At 45.4% G+C, this 21,555-nt stretch overlaps 1 protein-coding gene across 1 annotated transcript in view; it reads right to left on the bottom strand.

Annotated features, from left to right (window-relative positions):
• The window catches only part of SDC1 (syndecan 1), a 29,766-nt gene extending 10,439 nt beyond the window's left edge, over positions 1 to 19,327 (bottom strand). The window contains exon 1 of the mRNA XM_068161318.1: positions 18,994 to 19,327. Within this exon, the coding sequence (XP_068017419.1) occupies positions 18,994 to 19,050 (57 nt within the window). The 5' untranslated portion in view covers positions 19,051 to 19,327. The remainder of the gene's footprint in view (positions 1 to 18,993) is intronic.
• Between the last annotated feature and the right edge of the window lie 2,228 nt (positions 19,328 to 21,555).

A 21,555-nucleotide genomic window follows, 5' to 3' on the forward strand; every position in this document is an offset into this window, starting at 1 on the left:
ATAAAGTTGCCCAGATGTCTTTGGATGTTCTAGGAAGATAACTACTTCCTTAACCTATGGGGTCACCAAACAGCAAACCTTAAGCAATGGAGTAACAAGAGAAACAACTAGAAGAGACATTAGCTGTGGTGATGCCACACTGCTGTTGATTTCTGATATATACAAGCATACAAGCTTCACTTCTGACTTGCCACTGTCAGTTCTGTTTCAGCAACTCCAGAATTCCTGGCTGACTTAAAACTGAAGGTGTGTGTAGTCAGCTTAATGCTAACAGTCTGTATGCCTGCAAAAGGAGGGAGATAAGTGGAGAGCCTGTTGTTTACTGGGTTTCTGTTCTGTGACCTGTTGACGCTGTCCCCTTAAGAAAGGGAATATGGTGGACGGAAGTTGATAAACGAAAAGAAGGATCTAAACTAATTTCATTGGTAAAGTGGGAGGAAACTATGAAACTATGAAACTATGAAGCGCCTTCTGAACTGGGAGTGCAGGAGGGTATCCTGGGCACTCCGGCACTTTTATCTTTAGTCTTGCTTCCGCTTCTCCTTCGGGCAGCAGCTTGCAGCTCCTGGGCTTTCTGCCAAGGCTTCGGCCTTGAAAAACTGATAAAGGCCTGTATTAACTCCCTTCCAATTAACACAAACTGCTTCTAACTTTTTTCTCTCTTTTCTTTCTCTTTGTAACCCACTCTGGGAAAAGGGGGAAAGAGGGGAGAGCAGAGGTGGGAAACCCCCCTCAGCAGAGGGGGGAACTCTCATTTCTGTGCTACTCTATTGTATATCTTTGTATATATTGTACATATTGTAAATTTGTATACATTCCCCTGCATATCCTACATTGCTTTGTAAATATACAGCTCCACTGCTTTGCTAATTCAGCTGTGAGTTTTTTTTCCTTTCCCTTCAATTTTCTTTCCCTTTACTTTACAGGGGGGAGGGAGGAGGCTTCTTGGCCTTACCCTTCCAACCCTCGACATGTTCCCTTACTCTAAGATGTCTGATGACTGTGGACATCTGGGACTGGGATTAATCTTGTGTGTGCTATTGACTGCAGAATATCAAGGTTTAACTAGTGATTGGATGGGAGGAAATGGGCTTAACTTGTGCCAAGGGATGTTTAGATTGGATATTAGGAAAGGTTTCTTTGAAGTGGTGAGGTGCTAGAACAGGCTGCCCAGAGAGGTGATGGAGTCACCATCCCTGGAGATGTTCAAGAAGCTTATAGATGTGGTGCTTCAGAATATAGTTCAGTGGTCCTGGTAGCTGTGTTACTGTTGGACTTGGTCTTTTCCAGCCTTAATGATTCTATGACTCCACAATTCTATGAATCTCAGTGATAGGTAAACACATACATAGATGTGGCACACAAGCACTCGACTCTGTATTGGTGGCAGGTGAAGGTTGTCACAACATAGCCAAAAGCAGAGTGCCTTTTGTTCCCCATGTTCAAGGCAGCCTATATTCTGAAGATGCAGATTAATGAGAAAGCCCTTTCCCCTGCAGCTAATCTCACAAGAAACAGCCAGTTCAGTTTTACGCTGCAACTACTTTTACTTAAAGAGACTCCCTGCAGCTCTTTAACATACTTGATGGTTCAAGCATTCATTTCTTCAGATAGCACAAGAAAGCCAACATCTGTCAACACACTGACCCTATGCCTTCAACAGCAGTCCCAGCAAAACCAGTCCTTAGCCAGTTATTCCCATGCATGTGTTGAGCTCTTGCCATGAACAAACAAACAGTCTCGCCTGCATCTGGGTGCAAAATCTTTTCCTTTGCTCATCGCTTGCCACCACTCACCCTGTCTTATGGAATCAGCACTGAGGACTGTCACTGGAGTGAAACTCGCTACAAAACCAGACTTCCTGGCAAGTGCAATAGTATGTTTCAGATCACCTGATTGCTCCTTGACAGCATGCATGGGTTGAAGAAGCCAGCCTATTCTCCCCATAAAGCTAAGAAATAACCCAGCTCCCAGTAAAGCAGACCAGTTAGCATTACAACCCTGAGACTGAAGAATGTAGTCTAAAATCAGGTTTGAGGGAAGAGCAGCAAAGGGGATGGTGTCTCCCTTAATCCCATGAGATTATCTTCTAGTAGGCCTGGCAGCTCAAACTGGTCAGCACTCAGATGTAGGCCATGTGCCAAAAGGCTTAACCCTGTACCGTTCTCCTGCTAAGGCCATCACTGCAGAACAGTTGGTGCAGCACACCAATGTCAGGACACAAGAGAAGCAGTTTAATGAATTTGGTCCCACAGGACCACAACTTTCTCTTTTCATCTTCAGCCACTCAGGTCAGGAAGTCCCAGCTCAGAAATCAGAGACATGTCCGTAGGAATGCATGACATGCATCTCATGCACACTAAGAATCACTGATTATCGGACGACGGAGATGGGAATCAATACGGCTGACCAATGTGATCGAGTATTGTTCCTTTATTGTTCCAGTGTTGCAGGCCAATGGTGCAGGCCTGAGGTGCAGGCCTATGGAGCAGGCCTGTAGTGCAAGTATAGCACTGTAAAGTGTAGAAGAAACAGGAGACAGGAAAGGCAGAAGTGCGCAGCAAGGCAACTGCTACAACTTATATAAACTCGGAGTGCCCTGTTGGCATGGCTCCATTGGTTCCCTATGAGTGACCACACATTGGACTATTACAGATTATTGGTCCAACTACTAATGACACAATGAGGTTGTTGATGCAGGTGCATGTCCTGTTGTCCCAAGATAACTTTCCATGTTTATAGCTACTAGTGTCTTGTTTTAGTTACATGCTGCAGGCACAGCACTGTTTTGCTCCACAGCTAGCTGACTCTGCATTTATGCTGAGCATGGCCTACCACCATGTCAGGCTCTAGGCCTGCACTGCCAGATTGCTCACACTGCTCGTCGCTGGCATTGCCACGAATCCCCCTTTTTGTTTTTGTGAGCAATCTGGTCATAGGAGTTGTTCTCATCCCATACAAGATGCTACTGCAAACACAAAAGCAAGCAAGGTAAAGCTAAGCTGTGTAGCAAAAGCAAGAGTTCTGTAGTGCAGCATGTCTAACAGACTGGTGTAACCCATACAAGGCACAAAGCTTAAGTTGAACTACTTACAATGCTCTACAGAGCTGGCATAATACATGGTCAAAGATAACAAACATTGTAAAGAAGAACTTAGATCTTAACAGTTCCGATCTTTACATTTCACTCCTCTTATTGACAGAGAAGACTTGATTATGCCTGAATGCATTGCACACAGAGATCGAGGCACAAATGCAATCCTTAGCACTGTCTTTTGCGATCTGCTTTAGGATTATGTTGTATCTTTATTTTCTCTAGGATGGTCAAAAATCATGAATTGTTTAATGGTAGCAAGATTTCTTTAATCTGTAAAGGTAGATCTGGCCGGGCTCTAGCTTCACAGACAGAAAACTTGCAGGCAAACAGCAAGAGCAAAAAGAGCTTCATTGCATTGCCCAATATAAAATTACACAGAATAATGTGTTTTTGCTCATCCTAGTAATGCTGATCTGTTAATGTTCACATAACAGTTAAGCAGTCACCACACTCAGCTATAAGTTAGATGCTTTCTGTTGACATCTTGGTTTATCGTGACCGTCATTCTGGTCAGTGCTAAGCAGGTTTGCTGATTGTCATTTTCATGACAGTTGTGCCGTGTTCGTGCTGTCTTGTGGTGAGAGGGTTACAGCACATTGCAAAGTTGATGTTTCTAGGGTTACAACATTTTCTAGGGTTACAACATTTTCTAGGGTTAATATTTCTAGGGTTACAGCATTTCTAGGGTTGATGTTTCTAGGGTTACCGCATTTCTAGGGTTGCCATGAGCTAATTTTTCGCTATGGGGTATTCTCTCTTTTCCCCCTTTTTTTTTGTTGTTAATAATCTCTACTAAGCAAAATGTAAAGATGAAACTGTATCCTCTAGGATGTCTACATTCTGAGGCACACTTAGTTAACAAGAGAGAATACAAAGTTATCAAGCAACCACAATATTCAGTCCTAATTCACATGATGCTGTGGTACATTCTTCTGAGTGATGCTGTTTGATCCCAGATCATCACAGCAGTTGTTGTGATCGGTGTTCGACTGCATGGGAAATGCTGTGTCCTCGTGGTCTTGATTCTTCCGCTGTTATTTGTTGCGGTGATTGCAGTTAGCAGAAAAGAAGGCTCAAGGTGACCTGATCATGGCCATCCAGTATCTCTTTTATTATTTTTTTTTTAATTTTGTTATTTTATTTCATTTTTAGTTATTGTTTTCTATTGTGAATTTATTATTTTGATATGTTTAATATTTTATTTTAATTTTTGTTTTTAAATTATTTTATACTGTTTTAATGTGTTTTTTTCTTCATTGCATTTTATTATATATTTTTTTGTCTGCACTTTTTAATTATTTTTTGTTAACTTTTTTGTTTGTTAATTTTAATCTAATTTTTATTTATATTTTATTCAATTAATTTTTGTTATTTTGTATTTTAATTTTTCTTTGTCCTTTAATTTTTTTCTTAACTTTGTCATTTTGAATTTATTTCTTTTTTACCTTCTTTAGTATAATTTTTATTTTCTTATTGTAATTTTTTAATCTGTATTTTAATTTGTTATTCTAATCAATTTTTTCTTTTTCAATTTCTTTTATTTTTTGTAATTTCAATTTTTTCTTTTTATCTAGTGTTTAATCTTTTATTTTTTATCTTATATTCTTTATTGTAATTATTTTTTATTTTGCATGTTTGTTTTATTTAATCTATTTTCTATTTTAATTTTAATTTTTACTTTTTTATTATATTTTTTAACCTTCTTTTCTATTAATTATTTTTTATCATCATTTTTCATTCTAATTTTCTTTATTTTTTTTATATTTTTTTGTTTGTTTTAATCTAGTAGTCTTGATAATCCTTATTTTTATTTTTTGCTAACAATTCTTATGTTTTTTCTGTTAATAGCTATTATGTGTTAGTAATCCTTATGATTTTTCAGTGTGTCATATTTTGTTTTTAATATTTTGTTTTTATTGTTGCTCTTCTTTTTTATTATTATTATTCTGTTATTTAGTACTCGATGTTTTGTATCCAGAGTTTTTGTGCTTTTGTTATATATTTCTATGTTTACATTTTTTCTTTGCACATGTTACCTTTTTGTTTACCTTTTTTTTTTTGCATTTTTTTGTATTTTTTTTTTAGTCTATGTCTAAGAAGGAAATATAAAGACATTACCTTAGCTAAGGAATAATTTTTAAAATTAATACCTATTTACTACAAGTCTTAACTATATTACATGGAGCTCCTTTGAAATGCCATGGCACACAACTAAGAAGGTTCGAACCAAAAGAAAATCTTACAATGTGAACTCATTACTAAGTACTTACACCTTACTACAATTACTATGCACTAGGTATCTATAAATATCAAATGCTTACCATTCATTATGCTTACCAGGAAAACTTAGCAAAACTCTAAATAACAAATCTCTTAAGGACATTGCAATCAGAAATGAAGAAATTAGCACTGTAACTTTAAATCAGAGCAGAGCTTTGGTTGGCAAGAGTTGTACCAGAAAATCCTCCCTTTTCTGGGGGTGGGGATAGGGGTGGGTGGCTAGCAAGGTGTGACCTAGTTGCTATTGTTTCTGTATTGGGGTGTTAACGACTTGCAGCCTATCGTGTCTGAACGACCATTGTTCCACCCATACTGGATTATGTGTTTTCCATTTTAATTTGAGGGTTGGTTGCTGATTTGTAGCCACTACAAAGAAGGAATGGTAACAAGTTTTGCTCCTAGTTGACTTAAGGCATCTCAGCCCAACAGAGCAACTGGAAGGGTTAACACGTACGGTCTTACAGTGATTGATTTGCTGTAGTTAAAAGCTAATTGCACTGGCTCTTTGCTAACCCAGGTTGTTTGGATACCTTTGAAACACATGACTTCAACATTTGCCATGAGCAATGGCTAATGACCATTCCATTTATGACTAGGTATAATGATGACATTGTCTCCAGTATCCACAATAATTGAAAATTGTATAATTTGTCCACAAGGGTGTCTGACAGATACAATCTGTTCCAGTTTTCCCTTTTGGATTTCTAGGGCTAATAAGGTATTAGGCATATCGGTGGAACCCGAGCCTTCTTGCCCTTGGATCCTGTTAGAAGTTTTAGGCACTCGGGACTCAGATGGTATTAGCTGAGCGATTTCTGTCCCAACAAGAGTGCTAGCAGGAGAGGCAATGGTATCGAGCATAATTTTCATAGCCCAGTCATAATCAGAATATATTGAACCAGGAATTATAAGAATGCCCTGTCTACGGGTAGACAATCTGCCAATTAACAGAGCAAAGGGTCTGTGACCCAAAGGACCATGCCGGTTAAACTCGACAACGCTTTGTGGATTCAAAAGGTGATATGCAGCTGTTGTCAGGTCCGCTGTGCACTGCCGGGGGGGGAGGGGGAGAGGAAGGGGGGGGGGGCGCGGTCCAAGGACCCTGGTTTGGTATCGTCGTGCGGGGTATATTCACGCTGCAGGAGCAGCTTCTGCGACGATGCCGGGTTCTGCACATTGGCCACAACAACCCCATGCAGTGCTACAGGCTGGGGTCAGAGTGGCTAGAGAGCAGCCAGGCAGAGAGGGACCTGGGGGTGCTGGTTGATGGTAGGATGAACATGAGCCTGCAGTGTGCCCAGGCAGCCAAGAGGGCCAATGGCATCCTGGCCTGCATCAAGAACACTGTGGCCAGCAGGAGCAGGGAGGTCATTCTGCCCCTGTACACTGCACTGGTTAGGCCACACCTCGAGTACTGTGTCCAGTTCTGGGCCCCTCAGTTTAGGAAGGATGTTGACTTGCTGGAACGAGTCCAGAGAAGAGCAACAAAGTTGGTGAGGGGTTTGGAACACAAGCCCTATGAGGAGAGGCTGAGGGAGCTGGGGCTGCTTAGCCTGGAGAAGAGGAGACTCAGGGGTGACCTTATCACTCTCTACAACTACCTGAAGGGAGGTTGTAGACAGGCTGATGATGGTCTCTTCTCCCAGGCACCCAGTACCAGAACAAGAGGACACAGTCTCAGGCTGCGCCAGGGAAGGTTCAGGTTGGATGTTAGGAAGAAGTTCTATACAGAAAGAGTGATTGCGCTATGGAATGGGTTGCCCGGGGAGGTGGTGGAGTCGCCGTCATTGAAGGTGTTCAGAAGGAGACTTGACGGGGTGCTTGGTGCCATGGGTTAGCTGTTTGGATGGGTTGGATTGGTTGATGGGTTGGACACGATGATCTTGAAGGTCTCTTCCAACCTGGTTTGGTTTATTCTAATAAAGGTTTATTGATCTCGAGTAAAATGATTAGATCTGTGACCCTTTCGAGTCTGTCCAACAGTCAGACACTTTAAGGTACCTAGGTTTCTCAGAGGCACGATGATTTCAGGACTGCTTCTATGGCCGTAGCTAGATACATTGCTGCTTGTCGATGCCTTCATTCGTTGTAGTCCTGCAGTCATGAGGCAGTGGCACCTGTTGATGAAATGCTGAGAACCTGTTTAGTTTCTTCATTAGCATTGTCAAATGCCAAAATATCCAGCATTTCTACCTTCATATAGTGAGTCAGGTCTGAATTAGTATTGAATGCTGTATGTAAGGGATGGTATTGACAAAGGAACCAAGTGTCCCTGTTCGGGCGCCAGATATCGGACGATGGAGATGGGAATCAATACGGCTGACCAATGTGATCGAGTATTGTTCCTTTATTGTTCCAGTGTTGCAGGCCGATGGTGCAGGCCTGAGGTGCAGGCCTATGGAGCAGGCCTATAGTGCAAGTATAGCACTGTAAAGTGTAGAAGAAACAGGAGACAGGAAAGGCAGAAGTGCGCAGCAAGGCAACTGCTACAACTTATATAAACTCGGAGTGCCCTGTTGGCATGGCTCCATTGGTTCCCTATGAGTGACCACACATTGGACTATTACAGATTATTGGTCCAACTACTAATGACACAACGAGGTTGTTGATGCAGGTGCATGTCCTGTTGTCCCAAGATAACTGTCCATGTTTATAGCTACCAGTGTCTTGTTTTAGTTACATGCTGCAGGCACAGCACTGTTTTGCTCCACTGCTAGCTGGCTCTGCATTTATGCTGAGCATGGACTACCATCATGTCAGGCTCTAGGCCTGCACTGCCAGATTGCTCACACTGCTCGTCGCTGGCATTGCCACAACTGATGCCTCCCGGCAGCCCCAGGAAAACAGAGCTATGCTTCTGTCCTAGGGAAGCATGTTTCCTGGAGATTAACGCCATACAACTTGGCTGGTGGAACTACTACCCATTTCAAACAAGGTTCATGCCAGCTTTTGTGTGATCACCAAACTACCACAAGCAACACTACAGCTGCAAGAGTGTTCTGACATGAGCAAATGTGTTCCCAGAAGTCAGAAGTGACCTCATCACCACGCTGCACAGTCTTCAGAGCCAAGGGGGAAGGGAAAGGGGGAAGCTGTTCTGCTTCACCTGAGGAAGGGAGCCAACATACAGTCACGAATGCTTCCTGCACTTCCTGCCCCCATGAATTATCAGGCAAGAGTAAGTGCAACAGTCTTCAGTATCCAGACACATGCCTAGGAGAAGACCCAAATGCTTATCTCAATTCCTGGAGCTTGCTGCTTCTCCTTGAAGCCTAGTAATTACCTAGTGCAAGATATGCCTAGGAGCCAGAATATAAAGCTGTAAGATCTTCTTGAAGGATCACGGAAGCATTTTCACTCTATTAGTGACACGCATATATGTTTCTCATTTGAGCAAACTGCTTGCAGTGCTACAGTAGGCCAATGAAATCCAGGTTTCAGATAAAACTCCCTAGTATACCATCTAACTAAGGGTTTACTGGCAGTACTTCTGGTTCCTAGCAGCTAGGAAGTTATTTCAACTTCAACAGAAAAACGAACTCACAACCCTGGAGTACTAAAGGTCTCAACTAAAGCAGATTAGTTGGTAAAACTTAATGAGACTACTTAATCCTACAAATAATTAGCTTTACAACAACAAAAGTACAGAACAAGGAATTCTGATCAGTTAAAGTTACAGTGGAACCACCCAGACTTAAAAGTTTTATAGAAGGATATGTCCTATAGCAACTGGATATATTCTATAGCAACTGCCTAAGCACAAGACAACAAAAATTAGTTTCTATTTGCTGACATTTCAGTGGCAGAAACATCTGTCAACTGTACTGCTGCTGCTATCAAACTCTGCTTTAGCTTCCCAGCTGATCTGCTCATAGCTGACCCTACAGGACATACATTAAGTCCTTCATATCATGACAACCAGCCTGAGACTCAGCAGTCCAAGACACAGCCTTCTTGATCACTTTTGTAAACTCCACATACATTTCCTGCAATGCTTGTGAAATGTTTGGTGTTTTGTGGTTTTTTTTTTTTTGCTAATAAGATCTATTTTCTGTACACAACCCCAGATATTTGTGACCTATGAATGTTGCATTTCATTATAAGTTTCATATCCATCTTAGTTGCAGCAGCAGCATCAACCCTTTTCAGGCACACTCCACATTGATGAGCTGATTGATCAGGGAAATGGAAGCATCCAGAAAGAGCTGCCTGGCTTGAAGAGACATTGTCCTAGTCTCCATCTCACATGTGCACAGCAGATGGCAGAACCAGCCACACCCCACAATGTGATCGCTCAGTGCTGTTATTTGTCAGTCTGCTACAGAAGCCCTTGACTATTTGCAAGGGAGCTTCAGAAGCAAGCTAGACTCGGGATGCAAAATGAGTCAATAGCATTCAGCAGCTCACTTCTGATTTGGTCATGTTCCCTATAGCTAAACTCAAACCAGTCCTATGAAACTGCATTCTTGCACACTATGACTCACACCAGTCAGCCACCAGTCTGTTAATAAGGAACTTGCGAGTCTTCAGCAGCAGCCACTTGCTGAACTCATACAGAACCTGCAAGCAGCTTTAGATTTTGGGTTTGATCACATGCAAGGGCAGCTTCTCTGCCTTGGTGGGTCTTACACTAACACAAGGTTAAATGCACTTTTTACATTTGCTTCTATGCCTCACCATTTCAAATTTCATGCAGATTTCAAGCATGGATATGAAGAAATCAAGTCTATCTTTACATTGAGGCATGCTATCACATCTCTTTTATCCACATGATCCTACAATGTTGACTAGGTCTAGAATGTTTATAATGCAGAAGCCATCCAGGCCAAACAGATGAAGTTAGATCAGCATGACTAAGCTACATGTGAAAGGACCAAAACATCACCACAAGATGAAGGAACCACATCTTGGATGAGGAATACAGTGTTCCCCCATCTCAGGGGTCTCCTCAAAGTGGCACTTGCAACCTAACCCCTTCAGGCCACATAGTCTTAGCAGTACCTGACTGCAGGAGCCTAAGAAAAGCAGCATGTGTTTCAGGTACTTCTAAGTCTCCTTAGAATCATCAGCAGGCCAGATGGTCTTGGGCACAGGCTGCACCACATTTCATGGTATTACTTGAACGTAGCACAGTTCAGACTGAATAAACTCCCTTTGAGAAATATGTATGCTCATAACCAGCAAGTGATCTGCCCTTATACAATGGTGCAGAGATGAAGCTCTCAGTGCCTCTTCCTAGGACATTAAGGATCTCTGCATCCAGGTTTGCAAAAGAGCTCATAATCCTGCATGCAAGAGGAAGTTTTGACAGCAGTTGTTTACTACTGCCCCGTTTACAGTTAAATAATGTAACACCCCAATGAGATTATGGAAACTGGCTGGTGTACTTCCAGGCTGAGTCATGAGGGTGTTGAAGTATCATTTCAAAGATGAAGCATCAAATAAAGTATTTTTTAAAACCCTGCTGCTGCAATCATGCTCTAGTCACCTACAGTGCTACTCATTTCAGAAATTAGGATTAGGCATTTCTTGACCAAGCATCTAGAGGGCTAGACTGATTGACCCAGAGTCACTCCGTTGCACCGTTTAGTATCACGTCTGTACAGCAGAGCCCTGGAAAAGGGACTGTTACAAAGGCAGGATAAATCAGCAGAGCTTCCCTTTGAGCCAAGTCTCACTGTAACTAACTTCAGCTACCTCATGCCTCCTCTTTTATGTTTAGCACCTGTTCACCTGTCTTCCGCATGGCCTTGTTTCAGAGCAGTGACTGAATCAATTGAAGATGTTAGTTTAGGGGAGATGCTACCACATTTGTGGAGTCTAGACGCTCTCATGCGGGCAACTAAGACATACGTTGTGATTTGGACATTGTCGTGTTTTGAACATCTGTACTGTGAAGACACAAGAGACATCACTAATGCCACCTCAGATGGATTGTCAAACATTAAGATAATCAATAAAATGGTACTGAAAATTGTAAGGCAAGGTTAAGTGCTTCAGTACCAAGTTACTCCTGTCACCATGTCACTTAGTTCAGACAAGCTTCTGGCAAGGAGTACCATTGTGATACCTCAATGCTATGTAACAAGATCAAACTTGTAAGACACTGTTCAAACATCACTAAGTTCAAAGATATTTCATATGCAAATAAACTTCTGGATCTATTCACTGACTACCAACTCTAGACAGCACAATCTACCTCTAAAGATTAGAGGAGTATAAAATACTGCAGAACCACCTTATGGGCCAATTCTGAAAGCACATAGCAGCACCCCAACTACAACACTGAATGTTTTGCTGCTCCAGGTTTGTAGTGTTCACCTCACAAACCTCAGCTGATTGTTCACACAGGATTTCTCATGCAACTGCAGTTGCTTATCCTTCTGAAGCATACAAAAAGGTTCAGTTTTCAATGAGTCATGATCTCCCACTACAAACTTTCACTTTCTTTTACTGGATACTACAGTTTTCACAATTCCATAATATTGTGGGCTTGCTGCCAGAGACCCACTGGCTACATCAATACCAGTAAATTAAACAACATCAGGGAACATCCCCAGGCACTGGAACACAATCTATACCATCAAGCTATTAGAATGATCTCTGGCAGAGTTTTGAGCCTTCCTAAGTGCTATGTCCCCAAATAATGCATGTGAAGGTTTCCTGCAGGCAGGCTGCTGTGGGGGGGAGTGTTAAAGGATAGGTCAGATAACAAGATTTGCCGTACAACTGGGACTCCAGCATTTAAGTTGCCCACAGCACAATCAGTGCCCAGTCTGTTTTACTTGCTGGAAACAGTGTAAGGAGGTTTGGTGGATCTTTTAAATTCTGTTTGGCTGGGGAGGTGGGGACATAGTGAGCATTTAGCACTTTTCAGCCACTACAGTAATAACTTCTAATTACTCATAATTGCATCTTCCAGTTTCTGTAGCAAGAAGCTCACCACCATTTCACAGCTCAGTGAGAATACAGATGCAGACTGAGGAACTTTCTGCAAGTTAAACGTGCTAAAGAGCAGAGCCAATGCTGCTGGAGGATTAAGCTAGCAGCTTTCTTTTTCGAGGCCATGAGTCAGTTGATGTAAGCACCTGATAGCAGAGCACTCCTTTGCCACTGCCCAGACATGCCAGAATCAGCCTCTCTTGTTTGGTGTTTTGTTCACTGATGGGAAAGTAGTCACGACCTAGATGATTCCTCCGTTAGGACAGAAAGATATTTAGAAGTCAAAGCTGTCTAGCTGCAGGCTGTTAGGCAGGTTTCGATGCAAGCCTCACCATCACTTCTCGACTGTAAGTAGGTGCCACTTACACCCTGTCAGAGCCAGTGAGGTGGACAAATCTCAACTGCCCATCAAATCTGCCAGTGTGAGACTATCACAGATTCATAAGCAAAAGCACAGCAGGAGAATGAAAAATACTGCATCTATTAGTGGTTTTGTTAGACACAAATTCAAATAAGCTTTGTGGTTTTGCTCCTCCTACCCTTCAACTTTTTGACCAAAGAAAGCCTGGGCTTGGTCCCTAAAGAAGATACCTATTAGCTGGTCAGTGGGTAACAGGCTCTATCCTCTGCAGAGACGCTTTCACCCAAGACTGATGTTTTGGTAGATAGACTGTGCTGAGCTCCTCTGGTTGTGCAGAGCACAGGCATCCAATCTCTCAGATCATCAGGGTCAGGGCATACAGCCTCCAAACTCTGCTCTGAGCTGGTCAATTAATAGCAATGACCTATCTATTTTTGTATTTTTCTACTCTGCTGGTCTCAAGGCATACAATAAGGCAGCAATAGGGTCTTGTTCTGGGAGAGGAAAGAGCCAGGTAGCCTCTTCCTACAGCACTAATCCCCAGGGAACATACAAAGGCTCCCTACCAACACAGCCACAACAGTACCACTGCTATGAGATGGCGCTTCATAAGAGCTCTCATCTGGAAACTGTTATGTTAATCATTGGTTGCACTCCAGATGAGGGACTGGCTCCACTCTCCCCTGATCACCTCTGGCTTCAATATATGGTCTGCTCATCTAGTAATCCCTAGCAAGGGTCTGGGCAGAAACTGCTGACTGGCTCTGACCAGGATGTGTACTGCAACCAGCATTAGAAACTAATTAGAAGAGCTTTCCTGTGCAAGGCACAAGACAGTCATGGTCTGCAACACTGCCCAGAAAGCATTCCCCTTACAACTGGAATGAGGTTCAAACTTCCTGCCATTTAAAAGGCAGTAAGCTCCTCTTCATATGGCACAAGCAGACAAAGAGTGGCTCCTGTTCTCTAGCTATGGCTTGTGTATGAGCAGGTGATGAAGCTGGGGCACTCACAGAGAAGTTGCTGCATGAACTGGCTGTACTTTGCAGAAGGCTGGTCGACAGAAGTGTGTGCCTGTGCCTGCCTACAAACAAAAATAAAAATCAAGACTTTCAGCTCTTGTTCTCATGACTGGCATACAAGACGGTGTCATCACTGCACAGGAAGTGCAGAAGTGTTACAAGGTGGAGTATGACAAGGACACAGAACTTCCATGAAAGGCAAGATACCCATGAGTATTTTAAGCTGGTTGGCAGACAGTTCCTATCTTTTATCACTGCCTTTGATTTAGCCAGGAGTCATTCTGCAATAGTAATCCTGAAGAGCCTTCAGTTATCAGAAAAGCTCTGAATGCCAAGAGTCAAAATGAGTAGATATTAAAGAGAACCATACTGCAAAAACAAGGGCTAAGGAGAAGATGGTTCTGCCAGAGAGTGCACCAGCAAGAGCAATTCAATTGACCAATACCCAAAGGAGTTTCAGACTGGAAGCCTAGGAGAAAAAGCCATGACTTCCAACACCTCCATGACTCAGTTGTAACTGCAGCTTCAGTGACTCAATGGGAAGTTCTATTACCAACTCCATCCAAATCCCACTAATGCACTGGTTCCCATCCAGCAAAGCAAGCCTCACTGGTGAGACTGGTCTCAGTGGTGAGATACAAACATTACAGTCAAGCATGGCAAGAAGCCCAAGCTAACAGACTCTGTTGGACCCATGCCGGTTCCACAAGACCCAGAATGTCAGCTGCAGTCAAGCACTGCTTGAGAAACTGAGAGGTTGGGAAACCACCACATTAGCAGATGTTGCTCCACAAGAGTTGCTCGTAGGAGGTCCAAATATTATCTCACCTTGAGGTAAGGCTTCATTGTGCAGTAACTTTTCCACTAGCATCTCCACAGCAGAAAGTACACTAGCCCATGTTTCCAGCCAAGCCAGATAAAGCTCATTTCGGTAGTACACCAGTAGCCCAGAAGAGCAGTGTTCCAATGGAGTAAGCTTGTCAACTCTAACTTCAGAGACCTGTTAACCAAATTGACACTCAGCATTCCTAATGATACACAACATGCTCTCTGCATTTTAGAGTATCTTCTCAGCTCAGAAGACAAATGAGCCTGTAAGAGAAACCAAAAGTCCTTGCACTGGTGATCAAAGCATCTTCCACTTTGTGAATCTACTGCCAGTATCAAACTCTAGAGAATGCCAAAGGTGCTTCATTTCTAATACACAAATAACCAGTGCCTTTACACACTAAAATGCTCTTAGATATCAGTATCTTACAATCCTCCCCTAACACATCCACTTGTTTCTGTTCATATTCCGAGCTTCAGAATGATGATACAGGACCCAACTATACATCCTAATTTCTCCCACAGCCTTTAGTTGAGCAGAACTACAGTATCTGAAGGCATTGATCCAGCTGCACTAGAACAGAAGTAAGCTTCTGTTCTACCTGAAAGCTGATGTTTTCCTACTGCTTTTCTAGTTCTCTTGGCACAGAAACAGCACCTGTCCAGTCTGTTTGTTTGTGGAGACTGTTACAATAAAGCTTTCACAAATAAAGAGACTATCACTTTGAGCTAAACTGCTTTCAGAAAAAGACACTGAAGTTATCTATGCTCCCCTTATAGGCAAAACAGGATCTCATCAAAGCAGCCCCGATAAAGCAACTCACCTTGAAGTAGATGTACAGAGGCTGGTCAGATAATCACTGTCTTTGGCTCCACCGATTACATCACCAGGACTATAATGAGAGCTTAGGCACCCAGCACACACACTCCCCCCTACATTTAGGTGAACATCAACTGAAATGTTGTGACTAGTGCCATTTGAAATACCCTATGTCTCAGTGAGTGCATCAATCTGCAACTGTTCTGGAGTGCTGTATCTGTGAATAAAGAGTAGGAAACATCTAAGATGAGAATACTAATGCTGCAATACTGAAGCACTGCAATTTTATCATTGACAGCACCTCCCCAGAAAAAGGGTCCCATCTTCTCTCTCCCAAGAAGCTCCCTTGTCCCTGTAGCAGGCCCTATTAAAATCCCAGCTGACACAGATGACACAAACGAGTGTGGAATGTCCCTCTCAGAGGAATTAGTATGGTTCCTGGACACAGGAGCCACTTCAAACAAAGTTAGGACAAAGTGCTACCACATAGGCCACCCAGAGACATCCGAGCTCTAGCAATGCAAAACATATTTAAAATGGACCAATTTTGCTGCTAAAACAGCAGCCTACATTTCAGGTTAGCGCACTAGCTCAATTTTAGAAGGCTTACAGGTTTGATTTCTCACACTTGCTGTAACTTGTCTTGGGTTGTTACAGAGGATTGTTTGATTTCTAGAAGTTTCAGAGTACATCTATTAAAAATGTTAGCTCTTCTAGACACTTGAAACTAAAAGAGACATGGAACACAAGACTACCAACTTGCACCAGAGCCCCCTTACATGACACAAGCCACAATTTATTTGTTTCTGCTCAAATCAGAGTCAACCAGACACAACAGAGACACCATTTTACTGGAAGGTAGCCACCAGCAAGCGGCTGTTCAGATGGAGCAGCACTGTTTGTAGTGCTTGATAAATAATGTGACACTGCTCTGCACATTCTATAGAAGAAAGTGTTTCCTCCTTATCCACTGCCTACATGTTTAGTGAGCAAGATGGACTGCCTAATTTCTTCTAATTAGTTTACATTCAGATAGGAATGACATCACCCTTGGAAGGTTCTGTCTGCTCTGCTAAGCTTGTGTTAAATGCCAGCATGGACCTACACCGGATGAAACAAACACACCCCTGTTTTCCCTCATGATACGAGCAGGAATGTCCAGTGACCTCCTGCAACAGGCTATGCATCTTGGTTCAGCTGGCTTCATGAAAGGGTTATACCCTGTAAAAATTTCCATTTCAGAGAATAACTAAGTTAATCCATCAAGATGCATTATTATTTCAATGAAGTCAATTTCTCTATTGTAAGAGCAGAGAGCAATTACTCTTATATGAGGTATTTTGAGCAATAAAGTGTCACCTTGAAGAATATGCACCTCCTCCAACCATTCCTGTGGACAAGCATACTCAGAAAGGAACCAGTTATCATTTGGCCACTTTCTTGTTCCTGGTTATTACTTCTATGACAATATGCATGGACGAGTCAGGTCACCCAGCAACGGACAAGGGTCAAGTATTGTACCAACAGCAGTGGCACACTTTCCAATAAACAACCACCAAGAACCCAACGAGGCTACACCAGTGTTTATAGCACTGTGATTTGGCATCTGCAAATCTATGCCCAAACTCTACTTTCTGTGCCCAATACAAGAGGTATGCTGCAACTTGATGCAAAAGCATAATTCTTCCAGACGGGTGGGAAAGGCAGCTTAGTCCATGACACTGATGTTTCAACATGGGGAGAAAAGACACATGATCACCAGAAAGGAAACAGCCTCAGTGCTGAGTCAGGAGAGAGAGCCCCAAGGACTTCTGTTCCTCCATGTGTTCACCCAGGAAACCCCTCCATGTGAAGTATCATCCTACATCCCACATATTTCTTACATACAGGAAAACACCAGGCAAGCATTTACTTCATGTCCTTATAATTTCTGGTAAGGAGATGCACTACAGAAGCTGGACATTAACTGCAGTTCTTCCACTTTATTCAGTGGAAATCTTATTCAGAAGTTATGAGCAGAGCCCTCTCCCCATGGAACAGGGCCGATTATATTCACATGCTTGTCATTTTTAGCCACCTCATAACTACTTATTACCACGCAGGCTAGAAGGGTGAGTGTCCAGATCTACAGCTAGAGTTCAGAGACAGAATGGTACAGCAAAACTCAAGGTATTTTGAGCAGCTTAGATCCTGCCATGCACTTTGTTCTGCCACTCCTTATCCAACTGCTGCTGCAGTTCATCTCCAGACAAGTTTCAAATCAATTATTCCCCTTCACACCAGTTTTGGCTTTGATGATCCTGCCTGCTCATGCAGAGCCTCACACTCAACTTTTTCCTTCTAACTTATCCAAACAAAAAGGCTCCAAAGGTCTGGCACATGCACATGGGAAGCAGTGAACAAGCTTCCTCACCACTGTAGAAAGGGATGGCGACTCAGCTTTGTGTCCCTCGGGAAGTGGCCGCAAGGCCTCCTAGCCCAAACTCGCTAACCCCAAACAGAGGCTGGGGGCCGATGCCGAGCCCAGGAGCACCAGCACTGCGCTTTTGCAAGGCCGTGGTGCCGAATTCCTGCGACAAGGGCCTGCACGGGGAGAGCGGCGGCGGGGAGCAGCGGGACCATCCGCTGTCCGTGAATGACATCTGGTGGCTGCTACCGACGCTTCCCAAGTCCGAGAGGCTGCCGCAGCGCCCGGGCCGCTCCCCTCACGGTCCCCGGAAAGTTACTCCCGAAACATTGGGGCTTTGAGAAAATGCGAGCCTTCCTACCGCGGTGCCACCGTGCTCAAGAGAATGAACGCGGAGCGGAGGAAGGTGATAACGAGGGGGAAAGCGGGGAGGCTGCCCCGGAGTGGCTGGAGACAGCGATGGGGCGCCGGGGTGGCCGCCAACCGCCGCCCGGGAGGGGTTGCGGGGCTGCTGTCGGGGACGAGCTTCGAGGGAGGGGTTGTGCGCCGAGTCGACCACTGCGATTTTTGTTTTCGTGGTCAGAAATAAAAGGCACCGGAGCGTACCCTCTGCTCGTCAGGCTCTATGGGCACAAAGGCAGACGGGGAGCAGCCGACCTCGAGCTCTCTTCGGCGCCGGGTTGTGCCGGGCACGCAGAAGTACCCCCGTTTCGGAAGTAACCCGTGACCACGGGGGAAGGCTCCCCTGCCACAGCTGAACTACAAAGGACCACATGCGAGCGCTAACCCAAACTTACCGGTCGCCCTCCTTCAGGGCACACCACACCGGAGGGAGGGCGGGAGCATCCCCGCCCCCCCCCCCCCCAGATCCTTTTCCGGGCGCACCGACGGACTCCCGCGCCTCGGCGGGGGGCTACCGGGTAGCACCGCCCGCCCCACAGCGCACCGGGACGAAGCCGCCGGCAGGTCGGGAACAGCCACATTCTGGTTTGAATTAAGGCTGCCGGGGTATCCGGGGATAGAGCCCGCCGACAGCACAAAAGGCCACCGCAGCGATCCCTGCAAGGCAGAGCACAGTTCCGCTCCCCTGCCAAAACCTGTCGGGGGAGTCGGGCGGCTTACGGGGCGCGCCGGCCCCCAGCCCAGCTCACCGGACCCCGCTAGCGCCCCGGCCCTATACCGCCGCCCGGGGCCCGCCGCCCCACGTGCGTCGCGCCCCGCCCGCAGCGTGCTCACCAGGACAGCAGCCTGGAAGCAAAGAGCCATCAGCCACACGGCTACCACGGTCTTCATCCTTCCTCCTCGCCAGGCCTCGGAAGCGCGCAGCCTGTCTTTTCTGTCTCCTCCTGCCCTTCTCCTCTTCGCTTTCTTTTAAGTAGCTCCGGGACTTCTTCTTTTTCCTTTTTTTTTTTGTACTTTTTTTTTTTTCCTTCCCCCTTAGGCCAGCCCCCCCAAACACCCTCCCAGGAGCTCTCTGCAGCAGCTAGGACTTCAACTCCGTCTTTTAATGAAGCCACTGCAACAACCTTCACTTTACGGCCACCCCCCGGCCGGCTCCACCTCCGCTCCGCTCCCCTCGATTCCACTCTTCGGCTCCCAGGCCCTGGCCCGGTCGGCCCGCCCCGCCCCGCTGCCCGCCCCCGCTTCCTGCCGCCGCGCTACCTGCGCTGAGCGCGGGCTCCCTTCCACGGTTGGCGGCAGTCGCCGCTCCCCTCTGCATTCCCAGATTTCCTCTGCGGCTCCGGCATTGCTCCCGCCGAGCTTCCTTCCTTTTCGCTAAAAATAATAATAATTAATAATAATAGTCATAATGTTAAAAGTCCTCCCTTCCCTTTCCAGTGTGGGAAAATCATGGGGGTGTGTTGTCTTCTCCCCGTGCCCCGACGCCGCTCCGAGCACCGTGGAGGGAGCGTTTCGGCCGGGCGGACAGTGTTCTCGGGACACCCCGACTGCGCCGAGGCTCCCCATCACCTCCAGCGGTGCTTTTTCCCCGTAAAAATAAGGATTTGAAGGAGGGGGTATCCTCCCTCCTGCTCGAGGATACTCAGGGTTAGCCCCACACCCTCTACCCGTGGTTCAATTACACCCGGTTTCTGCTGCTCGGAAGAAGTTTTCTGGTAGCATAAAAATGCTGCCAGAGGTGTGTAGCAAAAAAGCACTGCTTTGAAAGGTGCTCCCTCTTGCCAATCACCCTTTCTTGAGTTAAAAGCAACTTCAGCACTCCTTGGTGCTGGTGCAGGTTGGTCTTTGCACAGCTCCCTGTAGAGAGCAAAACTGGATCAGTCAAAAATCCCCCACAAAACATACCAGGGGCTGAATTTAATGGCCCTGCTCACAGGGTCGGGGCTGGAGTTCCTGTGTTCCTGTTCACTTCCAGTCCATTCAGCTGTGGGTTTTTTTTTTTCTCTCGTGTCTGTGCCAGAGCATGTTGAAGTGTTTGCTATAAACGATGCAACTGGATGTGTGCACAAACGTTAGTAATTTTTTTAAGGCAGTTTTTAAGAATTACCCTGCTGTGGGGAGCTCCAGGAGCACATGCATGGCCGATGGGCACCACATGCCCACATTGCAGCTGCATGGATGAGGGATGTGGTCAAGCCTGCAGGCATGCAGCCATGCTGCCCCCACACTGCTTGTGGAGGGGATCCAAAAAAGAGCCATAACTTGTTCTTCCTGGTCACTTGGGAGGCTCTCGGTGGGTCTTGGCCCGTTTCTACCAGACCAAGGATCACTTCCCATAGCTGTGACCCAAAGGCTTAATAGATCTAATTGGATATTCAATGTGGCTAAAACTGCTCCTCCTCCTGGAGGCACTACTGGCTCAGAAGAATAGTGAAGAGGTGATTGGGAACAGTCAGCATGGCTTTGCCAAGGGCAAATCCTGCCTGACCAACCTGGTGGCCTTCTATGAGCAGGTGATGAAATTAATAGATGAGGGGCGAGCAACTGATGTAATTTACCTGGACCTGAGCAAAACCTTCGACTGTCCCACACCACATCCTGGTCTCCAAACTGGTGACACATGGGTTTGATGGGTGGACCACTAGATGGATAAGGAACTGGCTTGATGGCCGCACCCAAAGAGTGGCTGTCAATGGCTCCATGTCCCAGTGGAGGCCAGTGACAAGCGGAGTCCCTCAGGGATCAGTCCTGGGACCTGTCTTGTTCAACATCTTTGTGGGGGACATGGACAGTGGCATTGAGTGCACCCTCAGCAAGTTTGCTGATGACACCAAGCTGTGTGGTGCAGCAGACACGCTGGAGGGAAGGGAGGCCATCCAGAGGGACCTTGACAGGCTGGAGAGGTGGGCACAAGCCAACCTCATGAAGTTCAATAAGAGCAAGTGCAGGGTCCTGCATCTGGGTCGAGGCAATCCCAGGCACAAATACAGGCTGGGCAGTGACTGGCTGGAAAGGAGCCCTGAGGAGAGAGACTTGGGGGTGCTGGTGGACAAGAAGCTCAACATGAGCTCTCAGTGTGCACTTGCAGCCCGCAAAGCCAATCAGATCCTGGGCTGCATCAGGAGAAGTGTGGCCAGCAGGTCAAGGGAGGTGATTCTCCCCCTCTTCTCAGCTCTGGTGAGACCCCACCTGGAGTATTGTGTCCAGTTCTGGAGCCCCTATTACAAGAGGGATATGGACGTGCTGGAACGTGTCCAGAGAAGGGCCACGAGGATGATCAGAGGGCTGGAGCACCTCTCCTACAAGGACAGACTGAAGGAGTTGGGGCTGTTCAGTCTGCAGAAGAGAAGGCTCCGAGGTGACCTAATTGTGGCCTTCCAGTATCTGAAGGGGGCC

This window comes from Melanerpes formicivorus, unplaced genomic scaffold, assembly GCF_026170545.1.
Source record: "Melanerpes formicivorus ecotype bairdi unplaced genomic scaffold, bMelFor1.0.p_v2 SCAF_57, whole genome shotgun sequence".
Lineage (NCBI taxonomy): Eukaryota > Metazoa > Chordata > Aves > Piciformes > Picidae > Melanerpes > Melanerpes formicivorus.